The sequence below is a fragment of the Tachysurus fulvidraco genome, chromosome 5 (genome assembly GCF_022655615.1).
Source record: "Tachysurus fulvidraco isolate hzauxx_2018 chromosome 5, HZAU_PFXX_2.0, whole genome shotgun sequence".
Taxonomy (NCBI): domain Eukaryota; kingdom Metazoa; phylum Chordata; class Actinopteri; order Siluriformes; family Bagridae; genus Tachysurus; species Tachysurus fulvidraco.
Window position 1 is genome coordinate 6,839,004 of NC_062522.1, and position 23,261 is coordinate 6,862,264.

Consider the following 23,261-nt stretch of genomic DNA (forward strand, 5'->3'; position numbering starts at 1 on the left):
CACACACACACACACACGGTCACAGCAGCGCTCGTGACAGAAACACACCGCCACCTGCTTACATGCTGGTCTGAATATATTAAAGTTATATAAAATAAAATCCATCTATTTTAATTTGGGCCACTCTTTGATAAACATGCAAGTGTGGGTGGAGAAGATGGAGAAGAAAAGGAAAGCATGTGTGACTGCCAGCATCAACACAACAGTCACACACACACACACACACACACACACACACACACACACACACACACACACACATACACACACTACAATTTTTCTACTGTATTAATGCTACAGGCTTATGAGAAAGTCTTTCTTTCTTTCTTTCTTTCTTTCTTTCTTTCTTTCTTTCTTTCTTTCTTTCTTTCTTTCTTTTGACTGTTAGTTTTACATCACATCCAACTCTATCTATCTATCTATCTATCTATCTATCTATCTATCTATCTATGCTAGCGAGCTAGCGAGCGAGCGAGCGTATCGAGTCTATCGAGCCAGGCATGGACGACCCTCTGGCTTCTGGGCTTCGGGCGGCTCGGGCGGTCTTTGCTTTCTTCTTTCTGTCTGTTCAACTGTACATGAACAAGAGTTTTACATCACATCCAACTCTATGCTAGCGATTTATCGAGCGAGATCGAGCGAGCGAGCGAGCGAGCGAGCGAGCGAGCTAGCGAGCGAGCAGCAGGCAGCCAGCCAGCCATCCACCATACAGCCAGCCAGCAGGACTGACCTTCGGGATTCTTCTTCTGGTTTCTTTCTTCTTTCTTTCGTTTCTTTCTTCGTGTCTTTCTTATCTCGTCTCTCTCTCTCTCTCTCTCTCTCTCTCTCTCTCTCTCTCTCTCTCTCTCTCTCTCTCTCTCTCTCTCTCTAAAGCATCACTGCTGTAACTGCACACAGAACTGTCACATTTCACACCTATTAGTCCACCCCTTTTGCCAAGATTTGTTTAGTTTCACACTTCCACATAATTAAGTGGACCAAAGCCAAAAAAAAGAAGAAGAAATTAAACAAATAAATAAATAAATAAATAAATAAATAAACAAACATTCAAGGGCTGAATATACATGTACTGTACAACTCTTTCATTTCGTTTATTCTTCAAAACAATAGTGAGAGAAAAATCAGAAAAATCTCGATCGGCTGGAGACAGATGCACGCGTGAGCTGATTCGTTTCCAGTGACAGACACGTGAACGACGATTAGGGTTACGTGTCGAAACACACACTAGACAAGCATTATATACACAAGCATATAGCGTGAGACAAAGTGTCTGTATAAATATCGCTTGTGTCATGAGCAGGTGAGAAGCAGTGGCTGATGGGATGTCGTATTCGGCACATCCGATTACAAACTATGTGCACTTGTATTGTAAGTCAAAAAATTACCCAACAATGGAGAACATAAAACTGGCACTAAATCATAAAACTGGCACTAAATCATAAAACTGGCACTAAATCAATGTTTGTTGCTTCAAAAGATCAAGATCGCATGTGATTACAGCTCAGTTTGTTCCAGGAACCTTCTAAATACACTAATTAATTAATTAATTCATTCATTAATAAAGCAAAACACAGGGTGTTTAAGTCTTGGGGTTTCTGCTTGGAGGATTAGGGTTTAAGCCCCTGTACTGCCAAGCTTCCACTGTTGGGCCCTTGAGCAAGGCCCTTAACCTTGTCTGCTCCAGAGGTGCTGTATAATGTCTGACCCTGTGCTCTGATCCCAACCTCCAAAGTTGGGACTGTGCTGTGACAAAATATACGTGACAAAACTAAAGGCTTCTGTTGTACTCACTTCCTGCAGTTGAGTCGAATCAGAGTCAAATCACTAGTCGAATCTCTCTGGAATCGACTCAATCGCATGAGACCGGCTTGTTCTGGTTGTTTTCCCACCAGTGAGTGTAGCTGCATCCCATATCGCATATGACTTATTAACTCTTCTGTGCCATTGTGTAGTACACATTTTGTGAGCAGCGTGCACTTCATGAACCCGGACCATGCACTTATTATTCATGTGTGGAATGTCGGACACTTCGTGCACTCGGAGCTCTGCTTACGTAGCGGACGAGAGGCCGGGCTACCGGGTGCTGACTCTGGATGACAAAGCGTTTTCGGGGATGGCCGACGACACTCTTGTGGTCAAGACATCTTACAGGATTAAATTAGACCGCTAACCTTGTGTGATTTCAGTTTGTATTTGTTTACATTTACATTTATGCCATTTGGAAGATTTGGAAAAATTCCATTTCCATTTCAGATCATATTACTCTTAAAAATCACACTAGAGACTAGAGTCCATTATGCATTGTGTGTGTGTGTGTGTGTGTGTGTGTGTGTGTGTGTGTGTGTGTGTGTGTGTGTGTGTGTGTGTGTGTGTGTAGTGCATCATTTGGTTTCCAGCATGTGATTGCTGTGTTCTAATCTGCCTATATACATACTAGGGTTTTATGCTGCACATTTAACCACCCTTAAATGTGCAGCATAAAACTCATCCCTGGGGAAGTCATGGCATAATGGTTAGAGAGTCTGACTCCTAAACCTAAGGTTGTGGGTTCGAGTCTCGGGCCGGCAATACCACGACTGAGGTGGCTTGAGAAAGGCACCGAACCCCCCCAACCGGGCGCTGCAGCATAAATGGCTGCGCACTGCTCTAGGTGTGTGTGTGTGTGTGTGTGTGTGTGTGTGTGCGCACTCTGAATGGGTTAAACGCAGAGAACAAATTCTGAGTATGGGTCACCGTACTTAGTCGTATGTCACGTCACGTCACTTTCACTTAAGCACCCTTAAAGAGTTCTATAAACTAGACGTGTGACTCTGTTGTTTGTATTATTATTTCTAGGGGACTCTAACACGTGCTCGGACTGAACTGAACCCTGATTATCTGGACCTGCGCTCTAGAACTGACCTGAACCCTGAATACTGGACCCCGTGTACACCATTGGTGAGTAAGCAAAGCAACCGAGTCTAAAATCTGTGCAGCCCAAACACACAAATACTCACAGCATGTGGAGAGAATTCTACGTCACGTGCTAGCAGAATTAAACCCACAGAGATGGAGTTTGGAATTCTGTCATAATGATGAAGTTTTCCTGTATAAGATTAGGCTTGAGTTTAGACGACGGTTAAAAAACGGTCGAGTGAAATGAAGATGGTCTCGCTGTGGACTTTCCCTTGGTTTTTTTTTTTTCATCCTATATTTCTTGTTAATATTGTTAAAAAATAAAATAAGCTAAAGTTTAATTAGTCACAAGCTGCTCCGTGCACATGTATCGACACACATCGCGCCCACTTGCCGCTCGCTCGACGCTCTCTCGCCATCACCATGGGCTCAGCTGTGTCGATCGGGTTTGCTTGGGAACTTTTTACAGCCCATTTCTGTGAAAAAAAAAAAGACACCGGGAGACGGCAAGCTGAAATTGAAGCGTTTGGCGCTCAGGAGACATGAGTGACATTTTGAGCTCTTAATGAGTCCAGTGCAGTGCTGAATACACTCATGATTTGACTCTTCTTCAAGTTTTGTCAAATGTCACTTGTGTGTGTTGAGAGCACGGCTGCTATTCGTATTATTACTACTTCTTCTACTTCTTCTTTTACTTCTTAGCTACATTTCAGTGTTGCCTTTAGCCTGGTGTACTTGTTCCTTTCAAACTTTATTTTGTGGATTATTTATTTATTCATTCATTCATCTATTTATTTCTTTATTCCTAATTTGTAATCTGGTCTTAGCGATGCTGCTTCACAGCTTCAGAGTTGAATCCTGAGCTCAGGTTTCTGTCTGTGTGGAATGTTCTCCTTGTGTCTGTGTGGGTTTCCTGTAGGTTCTTCTTTTTCATTCAACCACCAAAAAACATGGTAGGAGGTGGATTGGCTATGTTTGATTGCCAGTGTGTGGGTGCATGGACCCTTGACATCTTATCCAAGGTGTATTCCTGGCTCGTAGTGTTCTGAATAAGGTCTGAATCTGCTGCATCCCTGATCGGAATAAAGGCTGACTGCAGACGAACGAATAAATGAACGACTGAATGAGTGAACGAAAAAAAATTTAAATAAATAAATTGCTTTTCCACTAACAAACGTTTCCTTTAAAGTAACGATGATGTCATAATAAGTGTTGCAGCAGCTGACCAATCAGCATCTTTGTATTATCTATCTATCTATCTATCTATCTATCTATCTATCTATCTATCTATCTATCTATCTATCTATCATCCCAACTCAAGTCATTTGTACAGTATCCTCACAGCACTTCCAGCTTTTTATTTATTTCTTTGTTTATTTGTTTATTTATTTATTTATTTATTTATAGTTTTATTCTTTCCAGCCCACACTTTCCACCAGGAAGTGCACATCTAATTAAGAAAACTAAAAATGGTGTAATTGAGATTTTAACACCCGTAATGACTCTCTAATGTAATTTGGCAGACACGGCTCGGTCCTAGCAGGACACGCTGTGCCAGAACAATCACATCAGTCAGCAGTTTTAGCACCGCAGGTGTCTGGAGGAGTTGTTGTTTTTTTTTTTTTTTTTTGGAAAGGCAGCACTCTACAAATTACTAATAAACAAAGTGTTTTGTTTTTTAAGCCAAAAAAAAGTATATATATATATATGGAAAAAAAAATCTCCCTGAAACACTGCAAATCTCATTTAATTCACAAGCACAAGGTTCTTTTAAAATGTCAAACTTAATAGCTGATCATAGGTTAATTCAACTTGTGTTCATGCAGTATTGTGTGTGTGTGTGTGTGTGTGTGTGTGTGTGTGTGTGTGTGTGTGTGTGTGTGTGTGTGTGTGTGTGTGTGTGTGTGTGTGTGTGTGTGTGTGTGTGTGTAATAATAATAATTCACACACACGCACACACACACAGACTCAGTAAAAGAGAACAAAGCTGTCAATGCCATCTGTTTTTTGTTACTTAATAACACCCTGAATGTTGTCAGATCAGATTATTCTGTCAGATTAATGAGTAAAACATCATTTTTCTTGTCTGTTGCTATCATTAATTTGAAATAAATCTATACATTTGTGAGCCTTCTGTAACAGAAAAATAGTCAAAGACTTGCTGATATGATGTTGCCTGATGTGGAGCATATTTACTATTATATTACCATTACAACATTATTTTCCTTATATCTCATATCTTATATCATATCTCATATCTTATATCTCATATCTCATATCTTATATCATATCTCATATCATATATCTCATATCTTATATATATATATATCACATCTTATATCTTCCATCTTATATCTCATATCATATATCTCATATCGTATATCTCATATCATATATCTCATATCTCATAAATCTCATATCTTATATATCAAATCTTCCATCTTATATCTCATATCATATATCTCATATCTTATATCTCATATGTTATAGCTCATATCTTATATCTTATATATCAAATCTTCCGTCTTATATCTCATATCATATATCTCATATCTCATATCTCATATCTTATATCTCATATCTTATATCTTATAGATTCCGTTTTATATCTCATATCTTATATCTTATAGATTACATGAAAGCACGATTACAACAATGGCATTGTTGTTAGTTAGTTCCTGTTATCACTTGTGTTATTGTGACTCTATACATGAGATTTTTCAGCAGCTTCTCTTTTTCTGTCTTTATTAAAGTTATTATTAAATTATTTATTATTATTTATTAAAAACAACAACAACAAAAAACCTTATTGCTTGCCTTGTTATTAAGAAACCACAATTTCCTCAGACCTGAAAACACCAAACGAACAACTAAATAAATAAATATTTGTGAGATATCTCAAGACTCACAAACTGGTTGAACGTTTGTAGGATTTGTGTAGACTGATCACCGTAAGCAGCAGAAGACCTGATTAGATTTTGGAACGGATTTATTTAATTGGGGTCAAAGTCACAGCAAGGTCAAACATCTGAGATAGTTAGTAAGTATTTTTCAGACACAAATTAACAACATGAAGGATTGAGTTTGAATTCGAAAAGGATAAAAAAATAAAAAAAAATACTGAACTGAACAGAAAACAAAAGATTAAAGATTATAACACCTCCATCTTTTCTACACGTCACGTGATGGATATATTGCCACGCCGTCATTTTTTTCTGGCAGTATTTTCTAAAGGCAGCACATCTGTCTAACATCGGGAAAGAGTGGAAATTAAAGCACCTGGCTAATTTATCTGAATTAATTTAGAATAGAAATAATATCAGTGGGGGTGCACGGTGGCTTAGCGGTTAGCACGTTCGCCTCACACCTCCAGGGTTGGAGTTCGATTCCCGCCTCCACCTTGTGTGTGTGGAGTTTGCATGTTCTCCCCGTGCCTCGGGGGTTTCCTCCGGGTACTCCGGTTTCCTCCCCCGGTCCAAAGACATGCATGGTAGGTTGATTGGCATCTCTGGAAAATTGTCCGTAGTGTGTGAGTGTGTGAGTGAATGAGAGTGTGTGTGTGCCCTGTGATGGGTTGGCACTCCGTCCAGGGTGTATCCTGCCTTGATGCCCGATGACGCCTGAGATAGGCACAGGCTCCCCGTGACCAGAGAAGTTCGGATAAGCGGTAGAAAATGAATGAATGAATGAATGAAATGAATGAATAATATTATTTTATGTTAATCGCCATTTAGTGTATGTTTTTTTTTTTATTCATTGGAAGTCTTCAAGCAAAAGTTTTAGAATGTATAAAAAAAAAATATCATCTTTAGAATCATTCCACTTGGTCTTTATATCCTCAAACCAAATCTAAAGCAGGTCATTTGGGCGGGAACGGAAGAACCGGGTCGAGAGAGCACGGCACTGTGCTACACACAGGAACACGACCCACATCCGTTAATACGGTGTATCGTTCTTTTTAGCGTCCTCCGGAGAATCAAGACTAATATTTGTCATCGCCGTCCGTTTTAATAAGCGTCGAGTCTTTCTCTCCCGTCTCCTCTGTTGCTGTGGGATCTGCAGGATTTGATTGAAAAGGTGTGAGATTTGCTTTCATACCCCCTCAGGATCAGAGAGAAGATCTGGTGATAGACAAACGCGATACACACTTCAGAGTGAAAAGGTTTCACACCTCCAGCAGTTAGGGGAGAGGAGCAAAATTTAACGTTAATAAATCTGACTGAAACTTTATGCACCGGCTATATTTTATATCGAGAAATCATCTTTATTATAAAGAAATTTATTCGAGTTTTTCTTTTTTTTTTTCTCTCTGTACGGTTTTTGATGGACTCTTTGGGAAAAGCTTTAAAACTCTTTCAGCAGAGACAAAAAATGGAATTTTCGCCTGTTTGCTCATGCTGTTCGGCATCGAATTTCTTCGTCATGTCACACTCCACAGTGGTGGTTAATGGCTCGTATGAAAGCAGACACTCAGGGCTTTAAGAATTTGTAGTTTAAGTATTTCTGGTTTTTCACTAGCCTGCTAAAAGAAATATATTCATAGAAAAATTCCTAGACAAAACCCGAAAACATTTCTTTTCACACAGATGTTCTTCTTCAAAGTAAAAAGTGATTTGTTGTAGAATGGATATTATTTAAATTTGTCAATATTTCCTGTTCAGTGTCACCCAAATGAGGATGACTTTCACTTCTGAGTCTGGTTCCTCTCACGGTTTCTTCCTCACATCATCTCAGGGAGATTTTCCTCACCACCGTCACCTCAGGCTTGTTCATTAGCGATAAATGTTAGAGATAAATAATAGCTTAATTTTTTAATGTTTTTTTTTTGTTCCTGTTTTTATGTCAATTGTTAAAAGAGCTATAGAAATGAATTGAACCGGATTGAATCGACTATCAAACCCGTCTGTGCTCCATGAGACGCCCCAAGTTCTTGTTCGTTAGCAGCTATAATCCGAAGGTGTTTATCTTCAACTGATAAATACTGTGTAAGGGTAAAAACTGAGGGAAAATCGCACTTTGCACTGAGGTCCAGGCTCGTTTTATATCAGACTTGCATCCGGAAAATAATTCATTTGTTCATACCGATTGAAAATATTCATTCATTCATTCTCTACCGCTTATCCGAACTTCTCGGGTCACGGGGAGCCTGTGCCAATCTCAGGCGTCATCGGGCATCGAGGCAGGATACACCCTGGACGGAGTGCCAACCCATCACAGGGCACACACACACTCTCATTCACTCACACACTACGGACAATTTTCCAGAGATGCCAATCAACCTACCATGCATGTCTTTGGACCGGGGGAGGAAACCGGAGTACCCGGAGGAAACCCCCGAGGCACGGGGAGAACATGCAAACTCCACACACACAAGGCGGAGGCGGGACTCGAACCCCCAACCCTGGAGGTATGAGGCGAACGTGCTAACCACTAAGCCACCGTGCTCCCCGATTGAAAATATCCGATAAGTCAATTTCCATTCCTCTGGTGTACTGGTAAAAAGAGTTCACTGATTTAGCTCGTATGCTATAATTTGTTTAAAACCGCTGTTTATTTACGCTCAAACACAATACATTTCTTCACCGCTTAATGTCCAAAAAAAAAAGCATCATTTTTAATACATAAATATGTAAAATGGGTCATTTGGACCTTGGCAGCTCAGAAGAGTTAATCTCAGCTGCTGTTACAGAGCACAGTGATTAGCATGGCCTGATTAGAGAGAGCGAAGTTCCTCGTTCCTATTAGCAGCTTTACACAGCAGCAGCTGCTTAAACTCCCACTGAGAGTCCAGACCTTATTTCCACAAATAAGATATTAAACACCTGCATGAGTCACAGTTCTAGCTTAAAACAATCTACTTTAGCAAAGTTTCTCGATTGTCTGTGTGCTTGAAATAAAGAAATAATAATAATTATTACAACTGGCTCTGTAATCATGTACTTATAATCCTGTACATGCTATTAAAGCGAAATAATCAACAGGCAAATCACATAAGAGTTGATTATCGCTTATTATCCTACCGTTATAACAGACGCCAGACAGAGTTAGCTGTCTCTTTACGTTCGACTTGAGTGATGGGATCACGATTGGACAGCTGAGATGAGTAGATACTCACACCTGGTGTTATAAACGTGTCTCCGGTGACCGCTTGCGATTGGATTTCATACATCATTTCTGCCTGTCACGCACATTTATCGCATCAGGCTTCTGCTGCAGTTATTTTCAAGCAGAAATGTCCTGTGAATCTGATCTCATGTACATTACACGTGGTGCGGTCTGCTGACGAAGGATGTAAAGGGACGTGAGATTAGATGACGGACGTTGCTATGAAAAGCATTTTTCCATCATGTATAACACACCTTTATTCAGATTGACTTACATTTGTTAATCACATTTTGGACAATTGAGGGTTAAGGGCCTTGCTCAGGGACCCTGCAGCAGTGGCAAGGAAAAACTCCTTTAAATTGGTAAAGGAAGAAACCTTGAGAGGAAGCCTTGAAAGGTGATCCTGATCACTTTTTCACTCAGGACATACCTGCTCACCTGATCACTCAGGACATACCTGATCACGCCTGATCACGCAGGAAATATCTTATCACCTGATCACTCAGGACATACCTGATCACCTGATCACCTGATCACTCAGGACATACCTGATCACGCCTGATCACGCAGGAAATATCTTATCACCTGATCACTCAGGACATACCTGATCACCTGATCACCCAGGACATATCTGATCACCTTTTCACTCAGGACATAACTGATCACGTGATCACTCAGGACATATCTGATCACGTGATCACTCAGGACTCAGGACATACTGTATCTGATCACCTGATCACTCAGGACACATCTGACCACCTGATTACTCAGGAAATACCTGATCACCTGATCACTCAGGACACACCTGATCACCTGATCACTCAGGACATACCTGATCACCTGATCACGCAGGAAATATCTTATCACCTGATCACTCAGGACATACCTGCTCACTTGATCACTCAGGACATACCTGATCATGTGATCACTCAGGACATACCTGATCACCTGATCACTCAGGACATACTGTACCTGATCACCTTTTCACTCAGGACATATCTGATCACCTGATCACGCAGGAAATATCTTATCAGCTGATCACTCAGGACATATCTGACCCCTCAAGGCATATCATACACTGCCTGGCAATAATACCCATAATCCCCTTTATGACAGGGGTATCTCTTTAAACATAGAAAAATAGACAAGAAGTATCTTTAAATAGGTTTTTGTCTTAGCTGAGACACAAGCATTTGATTCCATATATACATACTGTACGTGCGTGTGTGTGTGTGTGTGTGTGTGTGTGTGTGTGTGTGTGTGTGTGTGTGTGTGTGTGTGTGTGTGTGTGTGTGTGTGTGTGTGTGTGTGTTTGTGTGTGTGTAATTGTGGTTTATAATCTAATAATCCAAAATTAGATGATAATGATGTTCATTTCTAATAAAAATGCTGACCAATGAGAAGAAGGCAAGCAGTAAGCAGTATAAATAATATAGTGCATTGTGAGGTTAGACAATTATCTTGCTATGAAAATTTAATACTGGTACAACCCTTGTGGACAGAAGATCATCATGTCCTGGAGGAAGTGTTTTTTCTCTCTCTCTCTCTCTCTCTCTCTCTCTCTCTCTCTCTCTCTCTCTCTCTCTCTCTCTCTCTCTCTCTCTCTCTCTCTCTCTCTCTCTCTCTATTTACCAGAGTTTTCATTGTGATGCTATTGTGGTAGAGCGATAGTGTATGAATTATGCATTGCTGTGAAAGATGGATTGGAGGAAATGGATCCGTTTTCTAAGTAAAGGCTAGAGCTTCTCCTGGGACGGTACTCTGTAAGGATACATTACAGCTTGGCCAAAGATTGAGAGATGGTGAATGGCTATAAAAAAAAAAAATGCAGTTTGCGGGATGAGCATTAGCATAAATACAGGAATTACAGTGATAAACTGGACGACGATTCGATATTAATATCTGTGTTTACGAGTGGAACAGATCGCGCTTGTGTATCCGAGACTTATTCGCTGATGCTGTTGTTTTTAACCGAAAGTCTGAGTCGGCTACCAAGAACTGTTTAAGCGTTATTGTTAACTGTAATCTTTTATTAAGATCTATTTTTAGGGAAGAAGGGATAGAGAAATTCAAACAGGAGACCAAAGTAGGAAGTACTTGAAGGAAGAAAAACTAGCAAACAGGTTTGTGACTAGATTCCAAAAAAAATGCTTCATCGATCCAGTTATTTTCTGTACCACCTACCCGACACCATGTCATAGGGAAGCTCACGTCTACCCCAGGGTACAAGGGAGCGGACACACTGGATAAGCAAACATGCTTACTATTAAGACACCACACCCATTCTTAAAGAAGTAATTCTTCAGTATTTGGACCCAGTTTTCCAGGGATAAGCTCCAGACGTCTTGTGTCCCTGACCTGGATAAAGCAAATATTCCCTATTTTAGTGGGAAGATTTCATAAGTGATGTGAACTATACTTTAGGATCTTATTATATCATTGATGAACTACTGCATCTGCTTTACCTTGTCCCTTTGCTCAGTGAATCTTACATCGTTATACTAAATCATGGCAAAGTTTGTATCAAGAGGTCAAGGCCTGTAGAAAGGTATCTAGTTGAAGATGGATTTACAATTTAGTTATTGTGGTGAAAATATGCCATAAGTTCCCTGGTTAGACGTATAGACGTATAGACGTATGCTTTTAAAATTGAATCATCAAATGTATTAATTTTGCCAAATAAGAATTGGATGTGAGGTAGAATCCAATCTAGGCATAAAATTGAGAGTGAACGGTTCTGCTGAGGGACCTACAGGGGGTCTTTAGCAACCTTGGGACTTGGCAAGCACATAGCCTTAACTTTGGAGCTACCACTGCTAACAAGCAAATCAAAACCGGAGAGAAAATGGCCGTTATCCCTCAATGCTCTCTTGCCCTTAATCTCCATCCTTTCCTCCATGGCTCAAATTAGTGCCACTCTCTCTCTCTCTCTCTCTCTCTCTCTCTCTCTCTCTCTCTCTCTCTCTCTGTCTGACTCTCCCTGTTCCATCTTTTAACGAGGTGGCTGGTCCCTTGAGATAACTGGACACGCCTTGAGGCATCAGCAGGTGAAGGACACTCCATTATCTGTCCTAGATGGATGAGTTGAGACACTGCCCTGAAAGCAGGACGGCTGCCAGATCCTCTTCTCTTTAAAGTGCTTTTGTCTCTGCTGAGTGCCACAATTAGCGTAAGAGGATAAATCCACCCAATCTCTCTCCAAGTCTATAGACCCAAAAAAACGAAAGCTGACAATTTGAGCTAATGTTTTATTAATGAATTGTAAAGCTACTGTTATTTCTATTTCCTAACACCATACTGATGGTGCCATTTGCAGCCTGATATCTGATCTCAGCTCCGATTGTTTGCGCTTCTGCATTCTACATCAGCTGTTGAATATTCAGAGAGGAGAAATATGATGGAGTTTAAAAAAAAAAAAAAAATGCATTATCTTTTTTGTTCATCACTTTGTTTCTATCTCCTTTGACCACCTTGTCTTTACCAACATAGTCATGGATGCAACTGGCCAAAATACATACTATATACTGTATACTGTATATCAATTATTATTTATGTCACAGTAAACTGATTCTAATATGATTTACTTTGTGACGAGCGTCTGGTCATTATATCGAATGTCTTTGAGAGTTTATCAGAGCTATTTGTTTATACAGATATCTTTAAAATCCTTTTTAAGATGCTAAAGACGTTCTTTATATCAACAGATACTGATAACAACCTGTTCTTTTTCATACATATCTTAATAATATTAGTTTTTTTTTATTAGTAATTTTATCTCTCGAGCTTTTCCGTCATAACATATGGCGCTTAATATTCAACCCTGCTAGGCTGGACTAAAATTAGCAGGACCATCGTCTCACAGAGACTGTTAAACTGTGTGAAATCTGTCACTTTTGTATATGCAGATATGCAGCGCTGTCTCTCAAACACACACACACACACACACACACACACACACACACACACACACACACACACACACACACACACACACATAGTTTTATGCCTTTTGGGTGGCTGTTAAATTTTGAAAAATTCAGAAAGTGCATATTTGCAGATGTCATTTTCTATTTGTGATTCATGGGTTATTTGTTGTTGTTGTTGTTGTTGTTGTGTGTGTGTGTGTGTGTGTGTGTGTGTGTGTGTGTGTATAGAAACAAAGGCCTTTTCCCCTCTGGACATATTCAGTATTTGTTTTCTGTAAATTATGCACCGCTTGTCATTTACAATCAATCTGACACGGTCTCAGAGATTTGAAAGATTCCTGCACAGAAGTTTATTAAAGCAGTTGACAAACAAAGTATTTAGACATCACAAGTCTCAAGATATCACAAAATTTTAATAGCAGCTGTTGGTAGTTCAAAGGTCAAATAATAAGTAACCTGGCTCACAACCTACCCCGGGATATGAGATTAGATGATCGAGTAATGAGATATAACTGTACTGATTTGTAAATATTACCTTGGAGCTAGAAATCTGAGTGGACATGAAGGGTACTGCGGTACCCAAAGAGAGACAGAGCTCTCATCTGTAACATCAAAGCATCAAGACTTGCCCCTGGATCTGGGATTTTTATTACACTGATGCTGCATGTGGATGTCATCAATGGTGCTCATGAATGTTCTCTGACAAGACAGACAGACAGACAGACAGACAGACAGACAGACAGTATGTTAGGCCTAATTCTTTGAGTCCAGCAGGGCCTGAACTACATAGGCTGGGCTTTTCTCCAATTCCAATGGAAGGGATGAGGTAGTTGCCAAGTGTCGGGGTTTTCTTGTCAATTACTGTACCATCCAGCCAGGCTGTCTTTGTCTATGTGGTCAGGGACAGACTATTACCCTGTTTTAGACTCTGATGCATGCATCCTCCATTTTTTTTGTTTATTTTTTTTTTGTTTTAATGATTAGGCAAAATACCAGCAACAACTCAGGGCTGGGGGGGCACGGTGGCTTAGTGGTTAGCACGTTCGGCTCACACCTCCAGGGTTGGGGGATCGATTCCCGCCTCCACCTCGTGTGTGTGGAGTTTGCATGTTCTCCCTGTGCCTCGGGGGTTTCCTCCGGGTACTCCGGTTTCCTCCCCCGGTCCAAAGACATGCATGGTAGGTTGATTGGCATCTCTGGAAAATTGTCCATAGTGTGTGAGTGAATGAGAGTGTGTGTGTCATGTCCAATGCCCAAAGACGCCTGAGATAGGCACAGACTCCCCGGGAGTTCGGATAAGCGATAGAAAATGAATGAATGAACTCAGGGCTGTTTAAAAAAACTAACAAGCTGGGTAACACTTCTCAACTTACATAAAGAGTGGCGAGACTTCACAGAGATACTAAGTGAGACATATACTGTAGTATGTACAGCACCATCATATCTTTCTCTGGCGGAAGTTTGTAATGAAATCTTCAGTGATTCTTTTTTGTATCAGTTTTATATATACACACCTTTGCGCAGTCCTTTCCCTGGAATTTTTTCAATGTTACACGAGGGAAAGGAGAATATCTCAACATCACTCTAGACTCCAGCAGCACAAGTTAACCAGAAAGCGTGTTCTTAAATCTTCTAAGCTATTCTTAGGCTACCACAGACAGAGCACACACATTTTTGAGTGTGATAAAAATACAATCGAAATTGGTAAAAATGTTAAGCTGTATATTTAGTATATATACAGTAGGAGTCAGGATAAAAATCAGTACCCGGTGATCTGGCATGTAATATACAATGTATAAGTAAATGGTTATCATACTGTACAATGAGTTAGTAGTTTGTTGGGAAAAACCAATAAATGTTTCTATTGTCCCTTTTCTTTTAAATCCTTTGGGCAAATGGGTTAATACTGTACAAGTCAGACTGTACATCGATACAGCATTCAGGCTTGTGGTGGGATGCTAATGATCTCCAAATCGATACCCGTGATCTTAAATCAATAAGAAAGTTAATTATGAGGTATCGCTTTGTCTTTTTGTTGTGTTTTGGATGTAAACGCTTTCCCTTTTTGGACAGATCTTTGGAAAACATTGATGAAGGCTTAAAGAGCTTATAGAGTAAGAACGCACCTGCCGATACGTCTTAACCACTCGGATCTCAGCTGCCTTATAAGCTCCACATAAAGAAGTGGTTTACGGGAAGCACTCTGTTAAAATAACAGTCTGTTACTTGCGTTTCTCTCAGTCTAAAACACTCTGTCTCCCCGTGGTCCAGTTCTGACTTAACACACCTCCGTCTACTTCCCCTTGGCCATCTTAAGGGTCACTCCATTATTCTATCAGCTTGAGTTAAGTTTATTAGACTAGGGTAGGAATTGAGTCGACATCCTTGTTCTTCAGAAGTACTACTTGCCCAGAAGGTATTGCTGCAATCTGACACCAATTCGTTTTCAAAATGGCGGATGAAGCCGTTTAAACGGGATCGATAAAATACTTCCCATTACGAAGGTGTAACATTTGATTGCTCGTGTTCAAACTGGGTTTACTACTTTGTCTCTATCGGTATATGATCCGTTGGAGCTGTGTTATTTTACTCTGCTAGTGATTTAGCGAGTCTGTGCGACTCTACAGTTGAAAAGGAACTCTGTGGAGGAAATTCGGTGAGACTTCTTCATGAAGATATGTGTGTTATATATCTTGCCAGAATATAGGACCTTTTTGTATCGCACTATTAAGAAATAAAATAACTTGATTATGACGAAGGGGGAGCACGGTGGCTTAGTGGTTAGCACGTTCGCCTCACACCTCCAGGGTTGGGGGTTCGATTCCCACCTCCGCTTTGTGTGTGTGGAGTTTGCATGTTCTCCCCGTGCCTCGGGGGTTTCCTCCGGTTACTCCGGTTTCCTCCCCCGGTCCAAAGACATGCATGGTAGGTTGATTGGAATGAGAGTGTGTGTGTGCCCTGCGATGGGTTGGCACTCCGTCCAGGGTGTATCCTGCCTTGATGCCCAATGACGCCTGAGACCCGAGTAGTTCGGATAAGCGGTAGAAAATGAATGAATGAATGAATGAATGAATGAATGAATATGACAAGCACAAAGTGACACATTAACTCCTTCTGCTTCTTCAGTAATAGCTTTAACATGGTCAGGGTTGTGGTTTAGCTCGTATTCTGAGCATAACATCGGAATAAACCCCAAATACTGTACGATGCCAGTCCTCCATACGCATGCCCTCACACTTAGGGGCAAATTAGCATCATGAAGAGATTTGGGCTAACAAATGTTAACATATCCAGTTTTTTCTAACATAAGAACATCCTGATATATTATTTTTCAGCAAAACACAGCACGAGAAATAATCCATCGTTGAATACACAAGAACAGGAGCAGGCAGCGTATACCAGGATAGCACTACTCACAGCTTATGTAAGGAGACGCAAGACTTTGAGAAAGAAATGTAAAAAAGTATTATAGAGATATGTACAGTATAACTTATGATACTTACGAAACGGTAATCTTTCATTCTGCTAATTTAGTCATCCATACATCTGTTCATTAATTAATTCATAAAAGCGAATACCCCCAATGCCCTAATTGTAGACCTTTCATCACTATTTTCACATGGGAAAAGAAACTGTCGCTTCTTCTTTTCCTCTCTACCTCATTCTCGAGCCAAGGTCACAGTCTGCTTTACCTTGGTTTTCTATGTAAGTAGGGTAAAGTGTGAAAAATATATATATACTCAACTTACAGAATGTTATATTTGTTAATTGTTTTTATTATTTATTTATTTTTTATTGCACTCCTGTGTCTGGTTTCAATTTAATGAGGTCTGATATGGAGTGTATTAGAAAAGGATTTGAGTGCTGGACTCCTGCATTGTGCTAAGAGGGATTTAAGAGGGTAGAAAAAAACCCATAGTGTGTTTGTTTTAAAGCACCTCAGCACTGTGCTTTAATCCTGTATTCCCCATATGGGGATAGAACTGTGACAGCAAAAACAGGAGCTCTTTATTAATATGAACAGATGCCTCGCACTCGGGAGCTTTAGTGAAATGTTACTGAGGCTCTTCGAGAGCGGAGATTTTCCTCCCAGCAATGGGAGAACAGATTAAGGAGCTTTTATATGTTAGCTGCTAGACACGAATGAAGGAAAAAAAAAAAAAAAAAAAAAAAAAAAAGAAGGGAAAATGGTGTAGCAGGGTTTTTATTACGTTCAAGGTCATTAGACGTTATAAGGCAAATGTGGTTTTAGATGAGATCAAACATAAGAGGACATTCAGTATTGGTATTTATTTATTTATTTATTTATTTATCTATTTATTTATTTGTTTGTTTGTTTGTTTGTTTGTTTGTTTAATTGTTTGTTTATTTCAGCACATTTTAACTGTTCATAATTTCACAATCTCATCTCACAAGTGCTACCAATCTGTGATGACAAAAAAAAAAATACAAATAAATAAATAATAAAATAAATAAAAAAAACACCTATAAACCCAAACTCTAGCTCTATTGTATTAAACAAGAAACCAAACTCATAACCAACATTATTTACTCCATTTTACTTGGACAGAAACCATGAACCTTAATAGTAAATCTTAACTTTTGGTTATTTGTAATTCTTTAGTGTGTTAGTTAGTTAATTAGTTAGTTAGTTAGTTAGTTAGTTAGTTAGTTAGTTAGTTAGTTAGTTAGTTAGTTAGTTAGTTAGTTGTTTTTTTTGTTGAATAAGTTTAGCTGCATTTACTAATGTTTTTTAATCCATGACATACTTCTATCTATCTATCTATCTATCTATCTATCTATCTATCTATCTATCTATCTATCTATCTATCTATCTATCTATCTATCTATCTATCTATCTATCTATCTATCTATCTATCTATCTATCTATCTATCTATCTATCTATCAATATAGCTGTTGCAGTACACAGTGACATGAGACAACGTTTCTCCAGGACCAGGGTGCTACATAGAACAAAGACAGGGCTAATGAGTTAGTAAGTAGTCCTAGATACATAAAGTGCATTTGTGTGACTTGGTATAAACAGTGCAGGACAAGACAAACAAGACAGTGCAGGACAAGACAAACAAGACAGTCCAGGACAAAAGACAGTGCAAACAAAAAATACAAGACAATACACAAAAGACAATAAACAAAAGCAGCACAGACCAGTGTAAATACTGTACTATCTATCTATCTATCTATCTATCTATCTATCTATCTATCTATCTATCTATCTATCTATCTATCTATCTATCTATCTATCTAACAAAACACACACAAACAACACAGTTTCTATCTTCACAGTAAATGGTGATATCAAAGCCATTACTGCTCTGTGAGATGCCCCAGGTGCTTGTACATAAGCAGCTAAAATCTAACTGATATTCTGTCTAAGGTTATGCAAAGAGAGGCAAAAACAAACTGACACTGAAAGCCAACAGATTCCTGACTCGTTTTATATCAGACTTGTGACTGGTGATAAAGAGGTGTTCATTTGGAGCATGTTGACATGTTGGCATTCATGGTGTGTTTATGGAACTCTGATGTGTTAAATAACATCATTTAAGGGAAACTTAACTCTCTCTCACTCACTCACTCATTTACTACCTCTTATCCGAACTACCTCATGTCACGGGGAGCCTGTGCCTATCTCGGGCGTCATCAGGCATCGAGGCAGGATACACCCTGGACGGAGTGCCAACCTATCACAGGGCACACACACACTCTCTCATTCACTCACACACTCACACACTACGGACAATTTTCCAGAGATGCCAATCAACCTACCATGCATGTGAGAACGTGCAAACTCCACACACACTAACATACGATTTTAACACGATCTTTTATCTATCTCACTTATTAATGCTGTAAACGATGCCGAAGTAAGACGACTACGCAGTAGCTCTGTAGAGGCCCGGAGAGAGTGGCGTTTATTTAATTATCCATCACTCTGTCAGTCAAAATACCATTTTCATTCATCATCACTCACGGTTATAAATTTCCATTCTTCGTAGCATTGGCTCGTGTGACTATTCTATTCTAATTGTATAAATAATACATCCTGTGATTTATTATGTTTTGTAAGGTTTACTTATTAATATAAACCCACATAACATAAAAAGGTTAAAGCAGAACTTTGGGCACTTTTCTATTAAAAATGTAAACATTTTGAGGTCATTTAGATTACATTTGCATATAATCTGCAATTTTCCGTGTTTTGTACGTTCGATTTTCTGTAGTTGTATCCGTCTCGCTCATGCACGCGCACGTCTTTCCTTCGCTTTAGGTGTGATATAGCATGGTTAGCATTCATGGCCTCCACACACTCGGTATCACAGGAGGCTGATCTGAGATCACCGTCTCTCTCTGTGGCAGCTTAAGGAGGATTGGCGTGTGTGTGTGTGAGGCTCAGTTTGGAAAAGGGTGATGGATTCGTTGTCATGGCACCCTGACAGCAAATCACTGTGTCTATACATCTATGTGTGTGTGTGTGTGTGTGTGTGTGTGTGTGTGTGTGTGTGTGTGTGTGTGTGTGTGTGTGTGTGTGTGTGTGTGTATGAGACCCGAAATGCTCTACATGGAATGTGTGAATGGGCTACTAAAGAGATGAATGTACATCACTTTGAGTGGATGTGGCAATTAGAAGCAATAACAGCATATTGCAGAGGTTCCTTTATATCCCATGTGTGTGTGTGTGTGTGTGTGTGTGTGTGTGTGTGTGTGTGTGTGTGTGTGTGTTTGTGTGTGTGTGTGTGTTTGTGTGTTTGTGTGTGTGTCTGTTTGTTTGTGTGTGTGTGTGTGTGTGTGTGTGTGTGTGTGTGTGTGTGTGTGTGTGTGTGTGTGTGTGTTTTTTTGTGTGTGTGCGCGTGTGTGTGTGTGTGTGTGTGTGTGTGTGTGTGTGTGTGTGTTTGTTTGTGTGTGTGTGTGTGTGTTTGTTTATGTGTTTGTGTGTGTGTGTTTGTGTGCGTGTGTGTTTGTCTGTGTGTGTGTGTGTGTGTGTGTGTGTGTGTGTGTGTGTTTGTGTCATCCAACAAATTGTGGGTGGGCTGAGTTAAAAAAATTCCTCCATGGCAGCACAAAATCACATGACTCTATAGCTGCAATATCACAAGTTTCATTCTGTTCACTGGAGTGAAAGTTTTGAACAACACGACCAAACTGTCACACTGCCTGAGGATTCTTTTGCAAAATATGTGCTGGCCTAGGAATACTCTTTATATTGGCAAACTTGAACATTTCCCACTATAAATACACTCTACATCTCCACCTGAACCGAAATAGATTTCTCTTCTCTACGTTTCTCAAGTTCTAAAAAAAAAAGTGAAAACGGAGAAGATCAAAGATTAAACGCCGAAGATTACTTTTCGATTCCCGGCGAAAGACGGCCTGCCTACGTCTGCGTTAACGCTCTGATCTACTTACGGAAAAACTACATCGCTAACAAATTTGAAAGAATTAGAAGTTTCAAATGTGGAATAAGTTCTCACTTTGGTAATCAGCCTCATCAGTGTCTGTTTCATCTCCTGAAGTGAAAGTCACTTAAATACATTTAAATAAGCTACACGGTGTCGTCTCTTCGCTGCGCTGATCTCGGTTCGTGCAAACAATAGAAGAATCACTCATTTATTTAGTCACATCTGTTCTGTTATTGAAACGTTATCCTCTATCCAGAGCGTGTAAGCACCTTTCTCTGAAATAAGGCTCGTAGCTATTTGGGTATTAAATGGCTTTCAAGTCATGAGAAAAATCACACTTAATTAGCAAAGTTTTAGACATAAAAGTTGGCAAGAATCTTTATTTCATTTTGATTGCATAGATTTAGAATACTGCATTGTGAAGTCTGCATGTTCTCAGCAGTTTCCTCCAGGTTCTCCAGTTTTCTTGTCCATTCCATAGACAAGAGCCTCAGTGTGTGTGTGTGTGTGTGTGTGTGTGTGTGTGTGTGTGTGTGTGTGTGTGTGTGTGTGTGTGTGTGTGTGTGTCTATCCTGTCTGAGGTCTACCCTTCCTTGTGCCCTGAGACTCATGGGATGGACTCCAAGTTCACTGTGAACAGATATGATATGTGTACCAAGAATGGATGGATGGATGGATGGAGGGATGGAGGGAAGGATCGAGGGATGGATCGAGGGTAGATGGATGGATGGATGGATGGATGGATGGATGGAGGGAAAGATGGATGGATGGAGGAAAGGATCGAGGGATGGATGGATGGAGGGAAAGATGGATGGATGGATGGAAGGATGGATGGATGGAGGGAAAGATGGATGGATGGAGGGAAGGATGGAGGGAAGGATGGAGGGATGTATGGTTGCTTTGCTGTCATTTATTGATTGTGATTTCTGGCTTTCTTTAATATTGATTGTCTGGAGGTAAGGATGGATGTTACGATTTATTTATTGCTTTGTTATTGATGTAGCTGCTGGACTGTGCTGTATGCGATTTGCACTCGCTGCTGCGCGTCTCTCTTTCTTTATTTCTATCTTTCTGTCTTGCTCATTCCTTGCTTTCTGTACTTCATTGATTTCCTTGCTTGCTCTCTTTCTTTCTGCAATTCTTCTTCTGTCCTTTCTTTCTTTCGTTTATTTCATTTCTTTCTTTCCTATCTATTTCTTTCTTCCTTCTTTCTTCTTTCTATTCTTTCTCTTACCTCTCTCTCTTTCCTTCTGTCTTTCTCCCTGCTGTCTTGCTCTTGCTTTTCTTTCTTTCCTTCTCTCGTTCTTTCTCCTTTCTTTTCCTTCTGTCATTCCTTCTTTCTTTCTTCTTTCTTCTTCTTTCTTTCTTTCTTCTCTTCCCCTCTTCTTTCTGTCTCCTTCTCTCTTTCTTTCTTGTCTTTCTTTCCTCTTGTCTATTTACTTTCCTTCTTTCTTTCTTCCTTTCTTGCTTTCCCTCTTTCTCTGCGTTCTCTCTTTCATTCATTTCTGTGCTGCTGGCGGGCGGGATGGATGGATGCATAGATGGATGCATGGATGGAGGGAAGGATGGAGGGATGGATGGCGGGAAGGATGGACGCAGGGTGGATGAATGGATACATGGATGGATGGATGGATGGATGGATGGATGGATGGATGTGTGGATGGATAATTTCTTAAATTAAAGATGCCACAGTAAACTACCAGCAGAAACCACATAGGTTTTTGTTGTTATTTTGTTCTATTTATTTATTTATTTTTCATTTTTTTCCAAATACCAAAACCTAACATTTTATCATTCATGGCTTATTTGCAGAATGTCCCATTGCCCTCCAGCCAGGTTTCTCACAGGCCACCTAAAAACTGTAGGTCACTTGAATCACATCTAGATTTGTATCCAGAGCTAAAAGTAGTTTGTAAAGACATTATCGCTAAAATGAGCAATACATAAATACATAAATGTCACATTCAGAGCACTAAATGTTAAACCATCTCCTGATCCTGAGCTGAGTCTGACTTACTCAGGCTCAGCGCTACATGGCTAGTAAGGCAGCTGACTAGTGAATGAAACACAGCTAACACACACGCAGTAGTGAGTGCATAATAAACCGACTGTCGAACCGGATGAAGCTGAAGACGATGAAAACACGATCAGCTAAACCAACCTCGCTATACACAACCATGTGGGAGAAAGTGAGAATAATCGGACGCGTCACACTCTCCACCTAGACATGAGGTAATTATTCACACAGACACTCAGACACTGGGATCTATTTCCATTACGCACATAATATAGACTGGCGAGATCGTATTATTTGGCACACCGCTGAAGTTATCTGTCATTTGTTTCTTTTAAATGGTAAAAATGGTTCTCTACAGATGATCGACTCTTATTAAAGTGTGTGGGGGGGGGAGAGAGAGAGGGAGAGGGGGGGGAGAGGGGTGAGAGAAAAAGAGAGAGAGAGATAGAGAGAGAGAGAGACACAGAGAGTGAGAGAGAGAGAGATAGAGAGAGGGAGAGAGATAGAGAGGGAGGGAGAGAGAGTGAGGGAGAGAAGGGAGAGGAGATACAGAGAGAGATAGAGAAGAGAGAGAGAGAGAGAAGAGAAGAGAGAGAGAGACAAAAGAGGGATAGAAGAGAGGAGAGACAGATAGAGAATCAGAGAGAGAGATAGAGAGAGAAGAGCAGAGGAGAGAGAGAGAGAGAGAGAGAGAGAGGACAAAAGATGGAGAGTAATAGAGTAGAAGTGGAGAAACGATAATTTACAGAAAGAGATTGATCAGACACTAGAGAGAGAGAGAAGAGACAGGAGAGAGAAGCGAGAGAGAGAGACAGAGGTAGAGAGAGAGAGAAAGAGAGAGAGAGAGAGAGAGAGACCAGAGAGAGAGAGAGAGAGGAGAATGTTGTTTGAAAAAG

General features: G+C 40.1%; 1 protein-coding gene across 2 annotated transcripts in view; it reads left to right on the forward strand.

Moving 5' to 3' along the window:
* Positions 1-23,261, forward strand: part of LOC113640721 (protocadherin-9) — a 248,476-nt gene that overhangs the window by 100,502 nt on the left and 124,713 nt on the right. For both annotated transcript variants that reach the window (XM_027143330.2, XM_027143332.2), the window contains one exon: positions 2,836-2,937. In XM_027143330.2, coding sequence (XP_026999131.1) covers positions 2,836-2,937 — 102 coding nt within the window. The remainder of the gene's footprint in view (positions 1-2,835; positions 2,938-23,261) is intronic.